At 40.9% G+C, this 23,221-nt stretch overlaps 1 protein-coding gene and 1 long non-coding RNA gene across 2 annotated transcripts; both read left to right on the top strand.

Moving 5' to 3' along the window:
* The first annotated feature begins 3,853 nt into the window (after window positions 1–3,853).
* LOC112843426 (uncharacterized) lies at window positions 3,854–5,882 on the top strand. Its single transcript, XM_025902048.1, has 2 exons — window positions 3,854–5,680; window positions 5,803–5,882. The coding sequence occupies exon 1, from the start codon at window positions 3,986–3,988 to the stop codon at window positions 5,324–5,326; it is 1,341 nt and encodes a 446-aa protein (XP_025757833.1). The 5' UTR covers window positions 3,854–3,985; the 3' UTR covers window positions 5,327–5,680; window positions 5,803–5,882.
* A 725-nt stretch (window positions 5,883–6,607) lies between these two features.
* On the top strand, window positions 6,608–7,312 carry LOC112843539 (uncharacterized). Its single transcript, XR_003215961.1, has 2 exons — window positions 6,608–7,082; window positions 7,216–7,312. It is a non-coding gene; the product is annotated as an uncharacterized LOC112843539 (long non-coding RNA).
* Window positions 7,313–23,221: the final 15,909 nt, after the last annotated feature.

Here is a 23,221-nt window from a genome sequence, read left to right on the forward strand (position 1 = left end):
TAAAATGTGAACTTAGGCTGTCTCACTGCCGTACTGCGAGCGAGGTTTTCCGGGTTTTAGAGGACTGTTATGGTGACGTATCACAGATAGCAGACGACATCGTACTTGAACTACAGGAGTCACCAGGCGTGCGCAACAACAAACCCAGAGAGGTTTTACAGTTGATCCAGGCTGTAGAGAGAGCGCTGTTGGACCTAATAGACCTAGGTTGTGAAGATGCCATAAAAAATCAGTTAGTGATCCGCTCACTTGAGAGTAAGTTGCCGGATAGTATGAAGGAAAGGTGGCTTTTGTACCGATGTGATCCTGTCAACGATGTCAGTCCACAGAACCGGTTTGATAAGCTATGGCAGTTCCTGAAAGATCAGAAGACGGTTCTGGTGCAACTGGAGCAGTTGCAATCCATCAGACAGTCTAATACTGCCAGGGCAGCTGAACCGAGCCCCCGTGAGAAACCAAAGGAGAGACCAGATCGGAGGATGGAGAGACGTTCGTTTACCAAGGCTACTGCAAGCGAGACGAGAGGTGAGCTGTCACAGAATCCTTGCTGTTTGTGTGGCGAAGAGGGTCATACAGGGCGTTTATACCGCTGTAAGACGTTTAAAAAGGCCAGCCCGTCAGAGCGGAGAGCTTACGTGAAAAAGACCAGGGTATATCCCAGGTGTCTGGACTCCCATGGGAGTGATGACCCGTGTAGTAAAAACTTTCTGTGTCGTAATGAGGAATGCAGAAGGGGTGATGCCTCATCGGATCACCATTTCTTCCTGTGTCTTAAAACCCCAACTAGGAAAGATACAGCTAGGCAAGGGACCAAAGGGGGGAAAAGGAGAGAACCCCGTGGCCCAACAGAAGAGCAAGAGGCTGTGTTTGCTGGTCTAGGTCTGTCCCCGGAGCAGTTGGAGGCTGTTCGAAAGGCTTGCACAAACAAAGTGACTTCAAAGTTGTGTGGTAGCAGAGGCTCGGAAGATGAGGGTTGTCTGAAGGAGCTCCCGGTCCTCATGATGTTGTTGGACGTCACCACCAAGAGGGGAGACTGGATTGGAGCACTCATCGATTTAGCCTCTGACACGAACTACATCACCCACCAGGCAGCGGAAAGGCTTGGCCTGACTGGTGAACCAATCACCTTGGTTGTTCATGGTGTTGGTGGCATGGAGGCAAAAGTAGAGACAAAGAGACACCTGGTGAGCATAAAAGTAGCCACAAAGAAGGGGACATGGCGACTCCATGAGATGGTTTGCTATGGGTTAGAGGAGATTGCCAACGTGGGTCATGTCGTGGACTTGGAGTACCTGGAGAAGTTCTTCCCAGGCTCCATGGAACCGGGGGAACTGATCCGCCCTGAAAAGATTGAGCTACTCATCAGCACCCGAGAGGGTCGTCTAGCCCCCCAGAGAATGATGAGGTGCGGTGACTTGGTCCTGTGGGATGGTCCGTTAGGGAAAACCATCAGTGGCGCATACCCAGATCTGTTTGAAGATGTGGAGGTGACAGCACGTTTCTCATCAACCCATTTCGCGTGCTCCATGAAGACAGAGTCTCAGAGAGTTGCGGCCCTTCGTAACTGTTACCCAAAACCAAAGAACAGCGTAGAGGTCGGTACCACGAATACATCCAACGCTGAGGTCATCAAATGGTTACAGTGGGACAGTATTGGTGCCGCCTGTGACCCCGTGTGTGGCGGTTGCCGCTGCGGGAAGTGCGCCCCTGGAGGGAAGGAAATGTCACTTGCTGATGAAAGAGAGTTGGAGATCATCAGAGGAGGTCTGACCTTCAAGCTGAGTGACAATCATAGTGACGAGCCCCATTGGGATGCTAAATATCCCTGGAAAGAAGACCCTGCGACCCTGCCTAACAACTGCAAAGCTGTGGAGGCGACTTTCCTGAAGTCAGAAAAGCGCCTCGAGAAAGATTCGCTATGGAAGGCAGCTTATGCTAAGCAGGTGCGTGACATGCTGGCAAGGGGGGCCGCTATCCAGCTTTCCCAGACAGTGTTGGACGAGTGGAAAGGAGCCGTGTGGTGGATAAACCATTTGATGGCGCCCAACCCACACTCCAACACCACGCCGGTGAGGCTCGTTTGGGACAGCAGCCAGGTGTACAGAGGTGTTAGTTTGAACAGCATCTTGATGAGGGCCCAGATGTTCTGAATCCCATTAGGGCAGTGCTGCTCCATTTCCGAGAGGGAGAGCATGCGGCGATAGGGGATGTCTCCAAAATGTATAACTCTGTGTGGCTGGAGGACCAAGAGGTGCATGTTCATCGCTTCTTGTGGAGGCATTCCCCGGAGGAGGACATCAAGGATTATGCTGTAGTGCGTGTGAACATGGGTGACAAGCCTGCAGGTTGTATCGCTCAGGTTGCCATGCGAGAGACTGCCCTCCTGCCACAGTTTGTTAACAGAGTGGAAGAAAGACGTGTCATTGAAGAGGATACTTACGTGGATGACATCCTTGTGTCCCACAACGACCCTAAGAGACTGAGCGAAATCCTGGAGGGGGTTGAAACCATTCTCAAGTATGGGGGGTTTTACCTCAAGCCTTGGGTGCGGTCTGGCTTTAGTGGGAGGCAAGGTGCTGTTCCTGCTGAACCCGAAACCATCATGTTGCCCAACCAGCTGCGGACCGAGGACAACAAGGCCTTGGGTGTGGGTTAGCTCGTGGAAGAAGACAAGCTCTTCCTCATGGTGGCTATCAACTTCTCCACAAGAAAGAAAAAGATGCGTACTCAAGTAGACCTCACTGAGGAGAACATAGGGGAGAAGACGCCGAATCCCCTCACCCGTCGTATGCTGCTGAGTCAGGTAGCAGGGCTCTACGACCCCCTTGGTCTGGCGACGCCCCTGAAGCAGAAAGGTGTTATTCTTGTCAGAAGAGCCTTTCAGGAGGCCGGCATACTGACCAAGGATACGTGGGATAAGCCGCTGTCTAGTGAACTACGTGGGAGAGCGATTAAGCTCTTTGAGGAGTACGCGCGGCTGAGTACCATCACCTTTCCCAGAAGTATTACGCCATCCGGCTGGGTGGGTAAACCCTGGGGAATTACATTCTCTGATGGGAGTTGTGATTCATACGGAGCGGTCCTTTACCTGCGCTGGGAAACTTCTGAAGGGGTCAAGACCCGGCTCGTGGAGTCCAAGGCCAAATTGACTCCAATTGAACAAAAGGGAGATGCTGTCAAGGCAGAGATTTGTGGAGCTGTTTTTGCCACCCGCCTGAAAGGTTACTTTCTGAAGTACAGTCGGTTGGAAATAGATCGTTGGTACCATTTTCTGGACAGTCAGACTGTGTTAGGTGCCATCCAACGAGAGAGTTACGGGTTCCAGACCTTCTTTGCCAATCGAGTGGGCGAGATACAGAAGGCCGGGCCTGTCACTGACTGGTGGTGGCTTCCTGGCCAGTTCAACGTGGCTGACCTGGTCACAAGAGGATGTTCCCCTGAGCAGCTTAGTGAGGACTCTTCGTGGCAGACCGGTCCCATGTTCCTAACCAAGCCAATAGGGGAATGGCCCATAAAGTCGGCTGCAGAGGTGGCCTCCGGGACTAGAGAAGTCGTCAGTCGACTCCAAAGAAAGGCTTTTTCTGCCATCTTAACAAGGTCGCAGGAAATGGCGCAGACTACTCCAGATGGTTTTGATAGTGTCAATGCAGTGGTCGGCGGTCGAGTAAGCCCAGAGTTGTTACCATTCAGCAACAAGGTTACTTCTTTTGAGACTGTGGGGTCTCCTTCTGTTGCTTCTAGTGTCTGCAGGATCAAGGAGTACTGGGGTTCAGCCTTAATAAATCAAGTAGATCTTTCACGGTTCAATTCTCTAGCCAAGCTCTGTGGGGTCATAGCTTATGTCCGCAGAGCCTTACGTTTTTGGTTATCTGGCAGGGGTCAAACTGCTGCAGGATTAAAGTGGGAGGCAGTGCCCACGGCCCAGGAGCGGGTAGAGGCGTTTCAGGACTTGTGCCTCGCCGCCCAAGCAGGTGTGACTTTCCCTATGACGACGCTCAACCGCCTGGTTGTGCGCAAGGATAAAACAACGGGGCTCTTGATGTGCCATGGCCGGATTCAATGCGTTGAGGGGGAGAGGTCCGGGGTCCCTTTGATCCCCTACAAGTGTCGGTTAAGCTCTCTCCTCGCTGAGGACGCCCATCGTGTTAACCACGAAGGTGTTTCTGCCACCCTTCTTCGGATGAGGAAGAGGGGCTGGGTAGTTCAAGGTCCCAGGATCGTACGGAAGGTGATTGATTCGTGCATAAGTTGCAGAAAGTGCAGGGCCAAGCTATGCACTCAGGTGATGAGTGATCTTCCTCCCGTACGCACTACGCCAGCAGCCCCTTTCGAGTACACTACTTTGGACTTGTTTGGTCCGTATTTTGTTAGAGACTCAGTAAGGCGACGAGTGAAGAAGAAAGTTTGGGGCATGGTTTTTAGTTGTATGGCCTCAAGAGCAGTTCATGCAGACATAGTTGAAGATCTGTCAACTGAGGGCTTTCTGAAGGCATACCAGCGGTTTACTGCCCTGAGGGGTCACCCCAAGAAACTCTGGTCTGACCAGGGGACCAATTTTGTGGGAGCTAAACCTGCACTGAAGGAGCTCTATGATTTCCTTGGTAGTATCGACAAAGAAGAGATCCAAAGAAGGGCAGCTGTGGTTGGGTCTGACTGGATGTGGGAGTTTAGTCCAGCAGACTCCCCTCATCGGAATGGAGTGGCGGAAGCAGCTGTTCGCGTGTTGAAAAGGGCATTGTGCAACGTCGGTGAGGAGGGAAACTTGACTGCTCTGGAATTCCAAACCCTCCTCTATTTGGCGGCCAACCTCACCAATGAGAGGCCTATCGGGGCCAGAGCTCAAGTTCAGGAAGAAACTGTAGATGTTGTGACACCAAACTCTTTGTTGTTGGGTCGGGCGGGGTCCAGGGGTGACAACATGGGGTTTGAGTTCCCTGCCTACCCATTCAGCCGTCTGCGTGCAGTCCAGGTGGAAGTGGACAAGTTTTGGAGGCGCTGGAGCCAGTTGGCCGGGCCGCACCTGTTTGTTCGGCAAAAATGGCATGCCCCGGCGAGAAATGTCTCTGTTGGGGACCTTGTTTGGGTGGCAGATCAGAATGCACTTAGAGGCCGCTTCAAGCTGGGCCGTGTGGAGGAGGCAGATGCAGATGACCGGGGTGTTGTTCGGGACGTCAAAGTAAGGATTTGTTGTAGTCGTCCCATCAACTGGTCCCAGGCAAGGAAGGACAGGGAACCATGTCATTCCACCATTCTCCACAGGGACGTAAGGAGGTTGGTGGTGTTACTGCCAGTAGAGGAGCAAGAGGGACGTGGTTCATCCCCCTGAGTACCTGAGAAATATTTACAGATTGGGGACTCTTTGGTGTGGAGACCAACTTGTTTAATGACGGTTATAAGAGTTTTGTTTCTATATGTGTATGCTACTGGTTATTGTGGCCTACTTAGTCTGGCACGTAGCCCAAGTGGGAGGTGTGTGGTTTTTCCTATATTTCTAACGTGCCAATTTATTTGTTGTGATTTATTATTAATCAGACCCAAATTTGTTTTAAATGACAAATTTATTTAAGACGGAGTGATTTATGTTAGTCTGGGATAGTATGTGTTAACATCCGCTCATGGATCCTACCTGCCGGATCTTCTTTTCATTGATGTTGTTGTTATGACTGATGAAGCCGAGCTGGTGAGTTTCTGTGTTGATTAAATAATGTGTTAAAGCCATAAATATGACTATTACTAAACTGTACTGTCATTAATAGGGTTGCTTTGTTAATGTTGTATGGTTGTTTATTTTGTGTCTTTCAGTTGATTACCTGGCTTCTGTAAAGGCACGGTTACTGTACTGGTGTTAGCTTATGCTTGTACAATAAAGCTTATAAAAGGCAGCAATCAGATGTCCGAGCCTGAGTACGACACAGTTTCATCAGTTAAAACACACCCTTACGGTGGGAGTTTACTAAATTAAAGGTAGTTAGCTTAGTAAAAACCGTACAGGTACAGTTGTCCATTGTGTGTGTGTGTGTGTGTGTGTGTTTTCAGTCCATGAGTTTAACGTGGGTCAGATGTCAGGAAAAGAAGAAGAGGCGCTGGTGAGCCTTCTTGACCAGCTTGGAGCAGTTGGTCATCCAGATGAGATCCTCGGAGATGTGGACACCCAGGAACTTGAAGCTGCTCACACGCTCCACAGCCGTCCCCTTAATGTAGATGGGTGGATGTGGGTCAGCATTCCTCCTGTAGTCCACGATGAGCTCCTTAGTCTTCTCGGTGTTAAGCAGCAGGTTGTTTGTGTCGCACCACTCAGCCAGACGTTCCATCTCCTCCCTGTAGGCGGTCTCATCGTTGTCACTGATGAGGCCAATCACCGTGGTGTCATCTGCAAACTTAATGATGGTGTTGGAACCATCAGCAGGTCTGCAGTCGTGGGTGAAGAGGGAGTAGAGGAAAGGGCTCATCACACATGGATATATATCATCACATGATATATATCCATGAGTATATCATGAAGATGGTCATAAAGATGCCCCTGAGACAATCCAGCACATAAAAGTAGTTAGCAAGATGCTAGCAGATGGAGCATGCAGTGTGTCATAACCAAGTAACTGGTATAGTATTGTAACAGGGCAGCCCTTAGCGGCTGGAAACACAGTGAGAGGGACGAAGGCAAGTGCAGTGGAACAAAAGTATTTATTTGCCATACAGCTCTCCTTACAACAATTCACTTGTCAAGCTTCTTCACAGCACAATATATCCTCCTCTAATGACAACCAGCAGCCTTAAATATGTTCAGCTGTCACAGACCAAACCATTATTCCACTCTTAGGTAAATTCTTAAATCCCAACCTTCCACCACAGTATACAATATATCAATTAGAATAAATAAATACATTTCACATTTTCATATTAATAAATATTTCACACTTTAATGTTACACCAAACCCAATATTAAAAAAAACCCCAGAAACCCAAGCACAAAAAGATTCACCACACTCTCTTTACCAATGGTCTCTCCCGGAACCTTTAAATGGTGTCTGGACCCCCGGGGAAACATTTGCCCAAACACCCTGAAGAGGACACAGGCAAGAAAGGTGAGTAATCATTATCTTACAAACACTTATTTGCGCCACTTTTCTTCCTAGATTTCACACACACATTTGCATTAGTTTTCCTTACTGGTAAACCTTAATCATAATCTCAATCACCATTCTTCTCTCCTGACAGACAACCACCACATTCCTTGATGAGGAGCAGCTGTGCAGGATCTGAATCAAGGCTACCAACTGATTTTAAAATTCCCAATAAATAATCAATAAATATTTAAACTTCTTGTGTGCAAATGTTTTACTGTTTAAATCCATGCTTAAAGTGCAATGCTAAATAAAGTGCTTGATAAGGTGCTTTTAATAAAGTGAAAGGTGTGCTCTAAAGTGCTATACAGATAATATAATACAAATAAATGTAGTAAGGGAGTCCTCTTCCTTACAAGTATACAGGAACATCTGTTTCCAATATGCCCTTGAAGGCCCAAGGTAATGGGAGACACCCAATAGGGTGGTTTAAAATGACCAAGCTAACATCCTGTGGGACTTCCAGTTACAGATGGACAAACTGGTGATGGTTAACCAAGTGGACATAGTAGTGATGAGCAAGCAGAGGTAAATGGTTGTAGCGGTTGATGTCTTTGTGTCACGGCTGGGGCAGCAGTCATGTGGTGTGTGGGAAAAGGACTCAAATGCAGGCACTGAGATGCGAGGGAGATTTATTATAAATGACAGAACACAAAGTGGGGATGGCAAAAACAGAATTTAGGATAATCTACACTGGGAGAAACTAAACAGTAGAACGGAAAACCTGAACACGAAGGGGAACAGCAGGGAGAGCACACAGTGGATTCACAGAGAGGTTCACAGACAGGTTCCAGGAGACGTACACAGACCGACCAGTAATGAGCACACAAGTTCACACAAGATAAATACACACAGAGGGACACTGGGAAATCACACACAGGTGGGAGACACAGCTGGACCTGATTAACCTGACGAGACAGGGGAAACACTAACATCAGGAACCAACAGGGGGAGCACCAACCCAGAAACCCAGAACCAAAAAAAAAATCACAAAACACAAACCATCCCAAGGCAAGAGCACGAGTCCACAAATAGTAATAATAATAGTCACAATAATAATAATAATAATAATAATAATAATAATAATATTACTTCAAACCAAAATCACTGCAGACTCAGGACCATGACACTTTGTTTTTGGGGGGGTTTTTTTGCAATTTTTGCACACTGCATTTTATGTATTATGTATGAATTAATTGCATATTATATGTCATAGGTAGCACCAAGGTCTGGGAGGAATGTTGTCTCATTTCACTGTGTACTGTACCAGTGCTCATGGTTGGAATGACAATAAATCCACACTGAAAAAAATGGGAATTGGCAGGCTTTTGAATTTGCACAAATGAATTTAGTTAATGCTACACACGCCTTTCATGTTTCTCTTATTTACATGATTGAATAAAGTACCATTTACTTGATTATAAACAATACTGTGACTACTCATTTTTCTTGCATTGATTTAAAGTGACTAAATTAGAAAACTAAAACCATTTTAATCATGTTTGACCACAACCGGAAATGATGCAATATATTCAAAGACAACAACTAAATATGATTGGATAATAAGATCTAGTCTTATCCAATAAGACAACAACATAATTTAAGGAGAGCGCAATTGACCGCCAGATTGTGGAAGACTGTTTAGCCACATGCAACCTTTGGCACTTAGTCAGGCATACTGAGAAGGTAAGTAATTTAAATACATTTGTTTTAGTTGGGTACGTTTTCACAGAATTGTTGTAGTTCATGCTATATGAAAAGTAATCTATAATGCATCTACATGTTGTTTTTACAGTGCTAGCTAAAGTTGGTATTAGCTTTGTGGCTAAAGCTGAAAAATAGTAACAAATTGCACATAGTCAGGAGAAAGCAGCTGTTGTCGGTCAGATATGGAATTTATGTATGTGACAGAGAGCACTGGCATTTTTGATGGCTTAGCAAGTTAAAACGTCACTGAGAGAGCGCAATAGTGTTTGTGTTACTCGTGCTAGTTATGGCTACAGTGGCTAATTAGTCTGGCTGTAACCGTCAGAGTTTAAGAAGCTGGGAGCGCCACAGTGCCATACCTTAATTCTTGCTGCTGACATGCACTCAAGTTATAATAAGGATCCTGCCACCTTAGACGTGGGTTTAAGAACCTGTGCCCATAAATGCCAAATCATTTTTCCATTTAGTCATTGTTTTAGGTGAAGTGTCACTTACTTGACTATTCTATTGGTCAAGCCCAAATAATACAGCAGATATCTACAAGGAGACAAGTTTGTTCAACAGAGTATGTCTTATTAAGTGATGTATTGTGAATTTTCCAACACTGTCCTAACAAAAATTAGGACCCTTTTTTCCCCCTTTTTTTCTACTTTGTGTAGAACATATGCGAGCTGCTTCTCAAAACATTATGTATAAATGAGAGAAAGATTGGTACTTAAAAGAAACCATTAATGCTCTTCTGGACTGGAATACCTTTTTTCAATTAAAATTAATGTTTTTTGTGATGGTGGAATTTTTACCTTTATGATCACAGACGTCAAAACATCAGATGATGATAGCTTACCATCTAAACTCCCCATCTCTTGGCAAGTCTGAATTAGAGGTCTCAGCTGTATCGGCCTTTCTAGTGGATTTGCTTAAAGAGGAGATATCTTAAGTCATTAGGTACATATTCCCTGGCATTCTAGAGGTCAGCCTTGCACAGTGTGTGACATTAAAGGGCATAACTTATAGAAAGGGAATGGTACTGGCCCAAAGGGCAGCAGGTGGATTGCCAGAATACTGAAAAACCATATCTGCATTGTACCACAGCATATTCTACATTGTCAGAGAGCTTGGTGGCTGGTACAGAGAGCACGACAGAGCTTTTGAGCTCAGCCCAGTATCCACAAGAATATTCACTCTCGTTTCACTCTGTGAACTCCTTGATACTTATCCATTGGTTGACTATAAGATTGGATCAGTCCACATTGTGACTTTAAAAAGGCATATAGAAATAAAAGGTGTTCAGATAAGTGTAATAGGTTCAGTCGCATGTATTTCATTAGATAAGTTCTTTTTTTTTTATGTCTGATCTTTATAACTTTGACTATTGGGTATGGATAGCTGTATGAAAACTAAACTGAAATGATTCTTTCTGAATCTCTGATATGTAATTCTTTTTTGCCTACAGAGTCCTATGGTCCTAAAGACTGTCTTGGCTGACGGAACCTGTCGAAGGCTCACTCTCTAATGGAGCGCCTGAATCAACTGAGGATCTCATCATTGAAGTCAAGAGACAGTGTGGTCTTCAGGCCAGTTTCAGACTTCAGTTTATGGATTCCTTACTTGGGAATGCGTTTCTTAACCTTACCTCGGTTTCAGAAGTAGCAGACAAAGGGACTCTTAAAGCTATTGACATGTCAAAGCCCACCACATGGACATAAAAAGAGTAACAGAGTTGGTGAAACTCAAGATGGAAAAGACTTTTTCATACAGAAGACATGAAGTTGTTCGTGATGCACCAATGGTGGAGGCTTTCATGGCAAGATGGCCTGCTCTATTTGACTTCCATGAGGTAAGGTTTGCCTCATACACAGTGTTCTGGTGGTATTAGCCTAAAATGGTTAAGGCACAGTTGTTATTTGACAGCCCATTTCTTCAGCATGAGTGATTGCAGCCTTCTTCCAGGTATTAAACCTTTGAAGCTCATTCCTCTGTGCTCATGTTTTCAGATCAACGCTGAGTTTAAGAGAATTACCACCATCCCCCCTCAAACAAAGTTCCTGGCTCAGCTGGATCTCCACTTGGACAACCTGGTGAAGTTGGTCAACAGAAGAGGAGAGCTTGGACTAATATTGGAAAAAATTGTGGCACAAATGGATAATGTAAGTGATAAAGCCTCAACACTCACTTAACATGATCCTCTTTGGATGAAACTTTATAATTGTGGAAGATTTCAAATGTTTTCCCATCATAAATTCTCTCATTTTGTATTTTTACATCTGCTTGTTTTTTTAACCTTCAATTTGTCAACTTATTAATTGCCAGTAAACCTATTATTAATTTGTGTGCCTTTACTTTAAAAACATCCATGTAAAGTACACTATTAAAACTTAAATGAAGGACAAGGGATGAATGAAGATGCTAATTACATACATTTCATTTCAGTGTGAAGATGATGATGCTGAGTGTGTCAAGGGAGTGTGTATCTACATGGGTGAAGACCCTGGCATGCTTATCCGGGAGTCTGTGGTATGTACTTGTCTTTTTTTGTCTTTTTTTTTTTACTTTCCACAGTGTGTCATATTACTTACTTGGCATGAAATGACTAACATGGCTTCTTTTTTACAGGGCATGGAAGAACGTGCCATCAATGAGACTGTTGAAGACACCACTGTTCAAATTTATCTTCTTAACCACCTGCCGCCCACATATGTGGACATCACATTTTTGGTTATTTAGACCAAAATACTCAATTTTGCTCTACATGGGCCTGATATCCACTTACGAGAACATTATACTGCTACTGTTCTATCAAAATTTTAAATGAATATCCTCATTTGTGGCTCTCATTTTTCTTAAAAACAAAAATAAGGTAAAAAAAAAAAATCTGGAAATTCTCTGTTTTTACATTCATCGGGCCCCAATATGCCCAAATATCAAAGAGAAATTAAAAATGCATGTCGTGGAAGAGTTCGGGTCTTAGGAGGTTAAAGAGCAAGCTTCAGCAGAAGAACAAGAGTTGTCCTTGCAGGCATCAGGGTGGCGAAGAATTTGGATAATGAAGCATTTGCTGTGATAATGCTATTTGGACTCATCTATGCATTAAACCTTGCCTACCCTGCTGACCTCCGCTACACCTTTGACGTTTTCCAGAAGGTTTTCATGGAACTGGATGGAGCTAAACTCTCTAAAGTTCTTGCTTTTAAAAAAACATCTGTTTCATTGAGAAGTCAAAGACTGCACTTCTGCAATTCTTTGCAGTTTTTCATTTTGTGTTCAGTAACGTTATACTGCTTATCTTTTTATTGCTTTCCCCTCATGTGACTGCAATGCAGGAAGATTTTTCTTTCTGGTATCATGTTGTAAGAAATTTTTACTGATGTTTTTTAGCAATATGTTCTGAGTCAACCTTAATATCCTGCTTACATGTTTAAAAGGAAGATTAAGATTCATGTAGGTGTTTGGTATTAGTTATGTAACAATGTCGTTTAAGGCTCAACTTAGTTGAAATCTTGTACAGGTAAATACTTGTACAGAAGCTGAAACTGTTGTCAAATAATACACAAGTTATATTTGTGTAAATCTGTTTATTCATAAAAGCGTGTTGCTTTTTTCAGGTAGTCTTAATTTAGTTTAAATTTTCAATTGTGTAATTGATACAAATGTTATATGTAAGAGATGACAGGATCATCTATAAGCACTTTGTTTTATTTGCTGCTAAGGTCAGTTTTTTGTGAAATATTTGCAAATGTTTTAAATTTTTCTTTTAGTTATTTCTGCAGGCTATCTTTAAAAATGTGTTAACAAGTTTATATGGATGTGATTTTGGACTTGTTCAAAGCTTGCTGCTTTCACTGCTGTTACAGTTTAATAAAGGTGAATTGTTCAGTAGCACTCACAGTCTTTGCCTTTTTTGTCAATAATGATCACTTAATATTTCAATTGAAAAAATCAAGTAGGATTTAAAGCCATAATTTGTGTTGCAGGGACATAATTGCAATGTGTTTACATTACACAATATCATTGCGTACCACTGGCAATTAAAAATAAGTTGATGTTAAACATTAAAATGTATTGACATTATGCAATACATTGATATTATGGTAACAGATTAATATTAGTACATCAAACATGATTTTTTAAAGTAATCTGATGTAAATAAAATACTTTGATTTGACAAGCATTAATTACTTGAGGGAAAGTGGAAAATTAAGTCAGTCATACTTATTCATATTATGTGGGACCGATGTACACAATAAAATCAAGTAAATTGAAAGAACTTTTTTTTCAGTGCACTTGACTTGACTTGTATTCTGAATACTTTGGATTACTTAATATATTGTCATGCTTTTTACAACTACATGAATGTACTCTTGCTTTGTGATATATTACTGTTACTAAAGGCTACTCGCTACTGAGCTAACATTGCTAGCTGGCGTTAGCTGAGTTTAGTTCACTGACTGCTTTCAGAACTGCACATGATTACTTGCAGCGAGCAGGATGTCAGTGCTATCCATCAAGTCTAACAGTCTGCAGCCTATGAGCTAACCTTAGCTAATGCCACCTAACAATGTTAGCTCGTGGTGAGTAGCCTTCAGTAATAGCAATACATCACACAATAGTTCATCAAAGATACTGAAGTGGCATATAACCCAGGTAGCTACCACAACTAAAACAAGGTAGTTGCAGTAGGCTAATGTTAGTTTTTAAAAATGAACTTACTTCCAGATGCTTCTTTATGTTGGAGGTGGAGTCTTTTGACACTGAGAGGAGCTTGGTTGCTGGCAAAGAGAGTTTGCTTTCAACAGTCAGATTTCGCCCATCCCTTTCTTCTTTAAATATGAAGTGGTGTTGGGATTTCCAAGTAAGAAATGCATTCCTGCCCGTGCACTGCTGGCTCTGTTGTGCTGGCTTCGGGTCCATTGTGTAACTGACACCACCAACATTAACAGGATGCTTACATTAGAGCCTCTTATTCCATGTTTTGTTTGATTTTCCGACAATGCGTGGAATTACCAAAATTACAGAGGGGATAGATAGGGAATAGCCTAACACAGGGGTTGGCAACCTGCGGCTCTTTAGTCCTTATAGTGCGGCTCCGCGTGGTTTGGGAAAATAAATTAGAAGTATTTAGCTGAAGTGTATTTTGATTATGTTAGTTCTTTTTTTTTAACTTGTACTTCTAAATTGGAAGATTATTGTGATAGGCCCTAAATAAATATAAAAATAAAATTATATTCTATTATTTTTTTCATTGCTCAAAATAAGCGTCACACTCGCGGAAGACGGTGTACCCGCAGAAACGCCGTGCACTTATCGAGACTTTCAACCCCAGGTAGGCCAATTATGGATCTTCAGATCCACATAATGTCAGCAGCTGTTCTCCACCGTGAACTATGTTAAAAACAAACACCGCTCACGCCTCACAGATGACAGCTTACAGTCCTGCATAAAGATGAAAGTGAATTCGTACAGCCCCGATTTGCAGACACTGTGCTTAGAGGTTCAGGAGCAGAAGTCTCATTGTAAACATATCATGGCAGACCCGGCGATGTTTCCATGAACATGCTTTTCAGCATCTCTTTATTGACCACTTTTCACACACGGTTGCTGTACGCATACAGACGTTACGGCGGCGAGGCGTGATTGCGGGTGCCGCTCAGGTGCGTCCGCCTCCCCAGACCACGCCCCGCCACACACATTAACCTGGTAAAATACATATTTAGGCAGAATTTAGCAAATATCTATTTTTCATCTTTTAGCAGCATAGAGCTTTTTTTTTCCAATTATTTTTTAAAAGTCAGGTGAATTTTAGCTGAGTTATGAAGCTCCTTGAGGCGACTTTTGTTGTGATTTGGCGCTATATAAATAAAACTGAACTGAATTGAATTGAATAGGTCAAGGCTCCAAAAGCCCAAAGGCGTTATAAGCGTGGCGGCTCACGACAGTTTTTGTTTGCTACATGGATCATTTTAGTTTAGCTGGGTGTCTTTCCTTTTTTTATATTTCTTTAAGAGTTCAAAATGTGTTAATTACATAAATAAAATGTAACACTTCATGGATTTTATAAGCAACATGCCTTAGTTGTTCAAACAAAGCATAAAGGTAAAAAAACAATATATACAGTGTTATCTTCATTTTAGATGTCAAAAAGTATTTGCGGCTCCCAGTGTTTTCTTTTGTGTGGAAACCGGGTCCAAGTGGCTCTTTGGGTGTTAAAGGTTGCAGACCCCTGGCCTAACATCTGAAACAGTAAAAGACCGTAATGTAATTTATTTCAACAAACTAACTGGATTCTAATTATCACCTTTTTAAACAGTAACTGTAACGGAAAACAGTTAGTCATATTTTGTATTTTAAATAAGTAATGCTGGTACATGTATTCCATTACCCCCCCCCCAACACTGCTCACCCCTCCCCTGGAGAGAAGGGAATTTTCTAGTAGCACTTAGTCAAACACAGTGTCCAGAAAAAACTAGCAGTGCCTAACCAGTGCCTAAGGTATGAGGTAAGCATCAAACTGTGACACATCAGTTACTTTTCCATAGTCCACACAAAACCATACTGACCCATCTTTGTTTACCACAAGAACTATGGGGCTACACCAAACACTGTGTGATTCATCTATTACTCCCATCTCTAGCATACCAGCCAATTCCTTCCTTGCCTATGTTCAGGCAATATTTTGGGCTGTGACCACACTGTTACCTCATAGAGCACCACCCAAAATGGTGCTCTTTGACAGTGGCACTATCAGGCAGGGGAGAGAACCCATCTGCAAAGCGCAGGATGGAGAGGCTCAAGGACAACATGAACAGAAAGGCCCAGTCAGCCACTGGATTCAGACCAAGAATCTTTTCGCTGTGAGGTGCTGATGCATCACTACATCACTGTGCTGCCCTTCTGCAGATTCTCAACTGAAATTATTTATAAAATGTCTCTTTCTAACAATTTACAAAATGCCAAAGAGTACTGATAAAAATACACTTTTAGTTTACTGTTGCCCTTTAAAAATGTCATGCAATACTTGTGTCATCTTCTTGTTCAGTCAAAGTTCTGGTAATATTCAATGAGTAACGTGTTCTATGCGTTCTGCTAAAGAAAGAATGTGTACAGGCCACCAGGAACAGATGTACAGTTTGTGTCTCTATCATGAAGGCTGAAAGCTGTGAGAATGTTAATTTTATGATCTATTTATTTGTGTATTTATGTATAAATGTGTGTATTTATTTATTTACTTATTTGTGGCATACATAATTTCAGGGGCATCTATCGAACAGGTTCCAGAAACCTTTTCATTTCACAGTCCAGCAAGGCCAGCAAGGAATGAAAAAACGAAATTGGGAATTCAAGCGATTTATTTCTAAAATGTATGTAATTATATTGGTTATTTCAGGTTTATTTTTACATTGTATAATTTTAATTGATTCTCAGAAGAAGAGTTTATAAATTAATCTCACATTTAGAGTATCCCTGTTACAGAATTTCTCTAAAAAACAGACACAGTGTAAACAAATATTTCATCACAGTAATCACTGTTTCCGGCTTAAGATAAAGGTTTTCTTGTCATGTAGAATTCCATTACTGTCTTCTTTACCAAAACCTTACGGGAAGCAAAAATCAACAGTTTGGAGAGGAATTATCAGGGCTGTTTTTAAAGAATGAAGATTCAAAGTGATTAATGAAAAGTAATATTTTATGGCAATTAAAATGATTAAAGCTGGAGGGTTTTTTGCTGTTAGTCTGAATTGCACCAGGAATGAGGTGGCAAAGAAGATGAGAAGCAAACTGCATTAGTAAGTTGAGGAGAACTGTATTAAAATGCAAATGTACATCTGTTAATAGTTCTTCAAAAACCAATAATCCCCTACAGTCAGTCATGTGTCAAAATGGTTAATGGAAAAATATCCCAGAGGCACGCAAGGTCCTTTTCCATTCCGCTTTTGATTAAAGCAGAAATTCTCTTCAGGGAAAAGCACAGTTTAGGTCAGGATGGGATTGGCAAAGATGGCTTAATGTGGGCAGGAACCCAAATTCATTGTTCTGAATCCCCTATTTCACAGAAACGTGTGTCTTCTCAAGGGAAGAGCTCTTGTCATGAACATGACACAATACCAGGCTTTATATCAGATCTGCAGTTATTACCAGCATTTTTCATACAGCTGAAAAGGACCCAACCTGTTCTAAAAAAACACTGACATGAAATAAAGTTATGTATTGATAAACTGAGATGGAGGGGGTTAGGATGTTTTAGCGCAAAGATCAGTAATTTTATTTTTTTGTAATTGTGATTACTAAATGATGAATTATCCATACAAAGCCAAAAAAGTAAAAGTTGTTGGTTTTAAAGATCAGGCAAACAAATAGGCATATTACAAAACTAAGTAATATTGTATAGAATAGCAGAGTCAACCTACCTGCGTAGTTCAAAACAATGCATTTTAGCATTCATATTATTATAATACATCAACCTTATATTTTTTTTTTTTACCTTGTCTGGATTATAATCACAAAGGCTTAACACAATCAGAACTGCAACGCTTTGTTGTGTTTGATGTACCACATTTGTATAAAATACATCCATACATTAAGCTTCTGTCAAACATATTGTATTTTGCAATAAATTATGGAATTTTCTTTTTGCCTTGTGGGGTACAGTGAGTAAAAGTTATTAATTGGTACACTACTATTGCAACAACTAATAAAAAGATTGGCACCATATCTTGTATTTAGAAAAAAAAGGTCCCCAGGGAATGTAAATGTGCGAGTGCCACTGTGAAGCCTCAAGTTTGGAATTTTGGATGTTACCATTTTTTTCTTTTCTTTCTTTTTTTGTCATTAGATATGGACACAAGGGCAGAGCTGAGCAGTTGGTAACTAAGGCTACACCTCAGTAACGTGGATAGCAGAGTATATCCAAGTTTATGAATCAACCAAAGTCCAAGACAGATTTTGACAGTCTCACTCTTAGACTATCACAACTGGAAAACACAAAAACAGTTTTATTTGTTGTTTGCTGTGCCTTACACACAGTTCTTTTGTTTGAATTCTTTTTATGTAATTTAATCATTTAGGTGGTTGACTTCAATAGAGTAACTGCATTATATTCGTTATTGCTGCTGGAAACCTTACATCACTGGAATTTCTTGTCAATCATATATATTTAATCTCTGTAATATTGTAGATATTTATAAATACGTTTTTGTATATATTAGAGCTATTTTTATACTTTGTAATATATTGAATCATTTAATTTAGTTCGATCTGTTACTGTTCTTATTGTCTTGGAGCAACTGTAACCACATAATTTCCTTGGGGATTATTAACGCATTCTGATTCTGATTCTAACAAGGGGAAGTCATCTTTAGAAGCATTGTTTGAATTTATTCTTAAATTGACTAGAACAAAACTATACTAACTGAACATTCTATCTTGTGAGGCAAGTAAAAAAGTAATTTAAAAAAACGAATACACTGTTAAGTAGACTAAAAATGGTGACCTCTTACTACAGAGTCCATTTCTTAACTAATCAAAAGTGAAGTGCTTGGTCCTCTAGTTTAAAATGCTGACACTGGAGAGAAGAGATGGCTCTGACAATCCAGACAAATAAAACAAACCAAGACAAATAAATGTAACCAATAGACAGAATTTAGATGTTGATCAAATAAATAGCAAAACAAGCAAGCAAATGACACTGTTCTGTGTACTAAAAGTGTATGTTGCATGGCTGCCTTTTCAAGTCATCATTAAACTGTAGTTACCAAATGTCAGTATAATAAAAATGATCAGACATAGGAATTTGCTTTCTTTTGTTGCAACAACAGGATTTCTTATTTTAAAATAAAGCATCTGACAAGATCTACAGTGTATGTATAAACAGTGCCAACAACACCATCTACAGTCCCATTCTTTGCCATTAGACCATGGCGAGTTCTCGGCTATGAAACTGTAAGAGGGTAATGATTATATCGTCTTCAACAATACAAATCCAGAGATTCAGAGATTTGTAAGCTCTGAAAATTTTTCTTCTTGTAATTCAGGTAAACTAATGCTCTGTGTACATAGACTGTGGTTGTATATACTGTAATTCATGCTTTGGAGCTGGTATGAGATGTGCTTATGTGCCTTATTAATAGTCAGAATTAATGAAAATAAAATCAGGAAACGTAACTAATCCCCACGGGGAAATGGCCTTTTTACCATGGCTCAAAATAAATTATATATAACCTGAAATGTAGTAAAAGAATTTAAAACAACTAACAAATATTTTACGGCAAACAACATATCAAATGCAAAGGCACACTGAGTAGAAAATGGCTCTCAAAGTATAGCTGGGGCTCAGGAATTATCATGGCCTGCCTGTTTATGGAAAGGTCAAATGTCAGTGAGCAAGATAGTGTCTTAAATTGCCCCAGTGTATAGTCAGTTATAGTTGAATGAAGATTATGATAAAAAGAGCTTTGAATCTGTATATAAGTACCGGTATATTTACTTTAAAGTAACAGTAGCATAGTACCACAGACACTGAAGAACGTAACAACCTAACAACAAAAATGGAATCACAGCTAATAATTCTTTTAAATAATTTAAAAGAAAAACAAGGTGTTGCATGACACAGCTGAAGTAAACTTGTGAGATATAAAAGTGACTTATGAGGATTACTTTAAGTGCATTTGTACGTCAGGGTCTAGAGATCAGGCCATTAGGTGGGTTTTTATTTAAAAAAAAAAAAAAAAAAAAGCTTTAGTAATTGATGATATCTTCATATCGTTATAATGCCTGTTAATTTTGAGAACAATTAAAACAATTGTATAAAACAGCTTATACAGGTTTTTTTTTCAATTTTCCTTAAGCAATTGCACTTTATTAAAAAAATGATCAGTGTTTAGTGTCAGTTGGAATTAAGAAGTTCTGTTTTGTTATATATTTGCTTCTACACTGATGGTATTTGGTATATACCCTCCCTTGCTTGTTAAAACTGAGGATTGAGGGTAAAGTTTTGGGAGGCAGCTTCTTAATGAGGACAGCTATAAAAGTACCCCACAGACCTCCAATGAAAACACAAACCTGGCATCCACTTTAATTACTGATAAATTGTGAGCCAGCAAAAGGCAATGGATTTCCCTTCCCTAGAGGCTCTAATCTGTTTAAAGCTGAGTACTGATCCTAACTGCCGAGTTGGAGGATTTGATAGCAGGTGCCACTGTGAAGTCCCACAACAGACGCTATCAGTCTTGCATCCCAATCTCCACATCTCCCGGGGACTGAATTACAAGCTTGCCTCTGTGTGTCCAAATTTCTGCCATGTCTGATCATTCAAATCTGCTTGATCACACATGGCACTAGATTAATTATAGTCAGGCACACTGCTTATGTGTTCTTATGTTGTCCCTGTTAGTGTGAAGGAAATGTTGAGACAGACTGTTTACACATGCACTGTTTGTACACTGCACAAATGTGAAAATCCAAAGCTGTTTAATTTAGCACAGTGCACACTAAGTGCTTAATCAGTCATTTCTTTAGCCTCAGGAAAAACAGAATTTTGTATACTGCTTAAAAAAATATTAGTAAACCGATAAAGAAAATTAATTGCTACTAAAGATTATTACCGTTAACTACTTCATTGTATTATTATACATAAAAACTGTCTTATTGCAGAGTGTCATTCTAAAGTGTAATAACAGTCTCTGCAGTTTCCATTTTAATGTCAAATTCATAACTGCATTCACTGATTGTGACACATTTGTCACACATTCTAGAAAACTGTCAGTACAACCTGTCATTTGGTATAATCTAATTTCTGTTTTTGGATCTATATCCACCACCTAACTCTATTATAACAGATATATATCATATACATATCAATAATGCAAAGTCTGTTAGGGTCCCCTGGTCTTGGAACCAGGACTTTGCATTTCTGTAGGGTTTTGTGATTCTTCATAGTTTTTAGAATCATGTGTGTTTTGTTTAGCTTCGTTTTTATATTAACATTGTTGTAGGTTTCCTTTAATTATTTTGTATTTGTTGTCGTTTATTTTCAACTTAATCTAGGTTTTGTAATATTTAGTTATAATTTTTGGTCTATATCTGTTTCCCTATCCGTTTCGCTTTGTCTGTCTACACTCTCTGTGCCCTGTCTCTGTGGCTGTCCCCCCCGGATACATCAGCTGTCCCAGCTACACAGGCCAGAGAAAGGTAGGCTCTCTCCATCGCTCTACACCAACCAAGAACCAATGCTGAGTGAGAAGGACTTGTTGTGTCTAGAGATGGCACGATACCACTTTTTGATGTCCGATACCGATACCGATATCATAAATTTGGATATCTGCCGATACCGATATGAATCCCATATAGTGTGTTTTTTAATCAATAAAACTGTTTTTTTTAATATCTTGCTGCATTTTGTATAAGTTCATACTCAAGTTTAAATAAACAACAACACTAAAGCTATTCTGTTATACCTGTATGTAAAAAATACACTGCACCCAAAATATTTCATAGTTCAGCAATACTGATCAATCTAATAAGCTTAAACCTGCTCCATCCTCCCTATTCTGGTATTTTAAAGAGTACTTAGCAGAAATATTAAGCAACCTAACTAATAGGTTTGCAAACTCCCAGCAAAAAAAAACATAGGGAACCACCCCCCACCCTCCACCTCATGATGCTTAATCAACATAATCAACTTTAATTTGATGCAGTGTGAAAAAAAATGCACAGAAATAAATTATTTTTCAAGAATAATTAAATAGATTCAACATCTTTCTTCAACAGAATTGCAGAATTCACAGATGGTACCTTCTCAAAGGAAAAAGTACTATAGCTTACTAGGGTATATTAGACTTAACAGTTACTATATACAGTAATGGACTTCTATACATTTTACATCAGATTAAAACTTTGGGTGTAAGATTCAGATAATTATTTATTAAAAGCTAGACATTTTAAATGAGAATAAGAAAGAAAAGTATGTCTTTGTGCCCCCTTTTCCCTGTTTATGCCCTATCGGCCCCCCTGGCTAAACTTTGTTAGATCGGCCCCTGCACAGTTACCAGCCGTCAGCTACGTAGAAAAGGATCCTGGTGTAGAAAGTAATATTAAATAAATTCTAACACCAGCTTATCAAGGTTAAACGTGCTGCTGTTGTTCAGCCGCTGGTTTCCTCTTTCTGGTGCAAAGTGGGCCAAAAACAAAGAAGAGAGACGGACTCGCGACAGAAAAGCCAATCAGCTGATCATTAATAAGTTTCACGATTGAAGTAGCAGCAGGAGAGGGAGAGAGAGGGAGAAGAGGCACTCACTCCATATATCGGTTGTTAAGCTTAACGTGGGAACGCTTTACAAACATTCAGAGATGAACTTACACACTTGCTTTACTTCTCTCTGCGATAACTTCCTCGGAGATGAAATGCTCGTTTGCTAGCGAGGCTCCAAATACACACAGCCGCTCTATCACGTGAGCGCACTGCTCCAACGTGCTACGGTTTATGAGCCGAGTTACGCCGTGTCGCAAGTTTTGTGAGGTGCTTTTTTGATATTTAATGGATCGGATTACATTTATTTCTCTCCGATATCTGATCCAGTAATTTACGTCAGTATCGGACCGATACCGATACGTAATATCGGATCGGTCCATCTCTAGTTGTGTCCTGCTCTTTCTAAGTCTGGGGGGGAAAAAAACTGTGCTGTGCCACAAAATCTGTAGAGACTGAGACTGAGATGGCTGATTATAACACATCCTACAATTATAGATACAGAGAAAAGCACTTTGGCGACAGTGGGAAGGAAAAACTCCCTTTTAACAGGAAGAAACTTCCGACAGAACCAGGCTCAGGGAGTGGCGGCCGTCTGCTGCGACCGGTTGGGGTGAGAGAAGGAAGACAGGATAAAGACATGCTGTGGAAGAGAGACAGAGATTAATAACAGATATGATTCAATGCAGAGAGGTCTATTAACACATAGTGAGTGAAGAAGAAACACCTAGTCCATCATGGGAATCCCCGGCAGCCTACGTCTATTGCAGCATAACTAAGGGAGGATTCAGGGTCACCTGGTCCAGCCCTAACTATATGCTTTAGCAAAAAGGAAAGTTTGAAGCCTAATCTTAAAAGTAGAGATAGTGTCTGTCTCCCAAATCCAAACTGGAAGCTGGTTCCACAGAAGAGGGGCCTGAAAACTGAAGGCTCTGCCTCCCATTCTACTTTTAAATACTCTAGGAACAACAAGTAGGCCTGCAGTGTGAGAGCGAAGTGCTCTAATAGGGTGATATGGTACTACAAGGTCATTAAGATAAGATGGGGCCTGATTATTTAAGACCTTGTATGTGAGGAGCAGGATTTTGAATTCTGGATTTAACAGGAAGCCAATGAAGGGAAGCCAAAACAGGAGAAATCTGCTCTCTCTTTCTAG

This window comes from Oreochromis niloticus, linkage group LG22 (assembly GCF_001858045.2).
Source record: "Oreochromis niloticus isolate F11D_XX linkage group LG22, O_niloticus_UMD_NMBU, whole genome shotgun sequence".
Taxonomy (NCBI): domain Eukaryota; kingdom Metazoa; phylum Chordata; class Actinopteri; order Cichliformes; family Cichlidae; genus Oreochromis; species Oreochromis niloticus.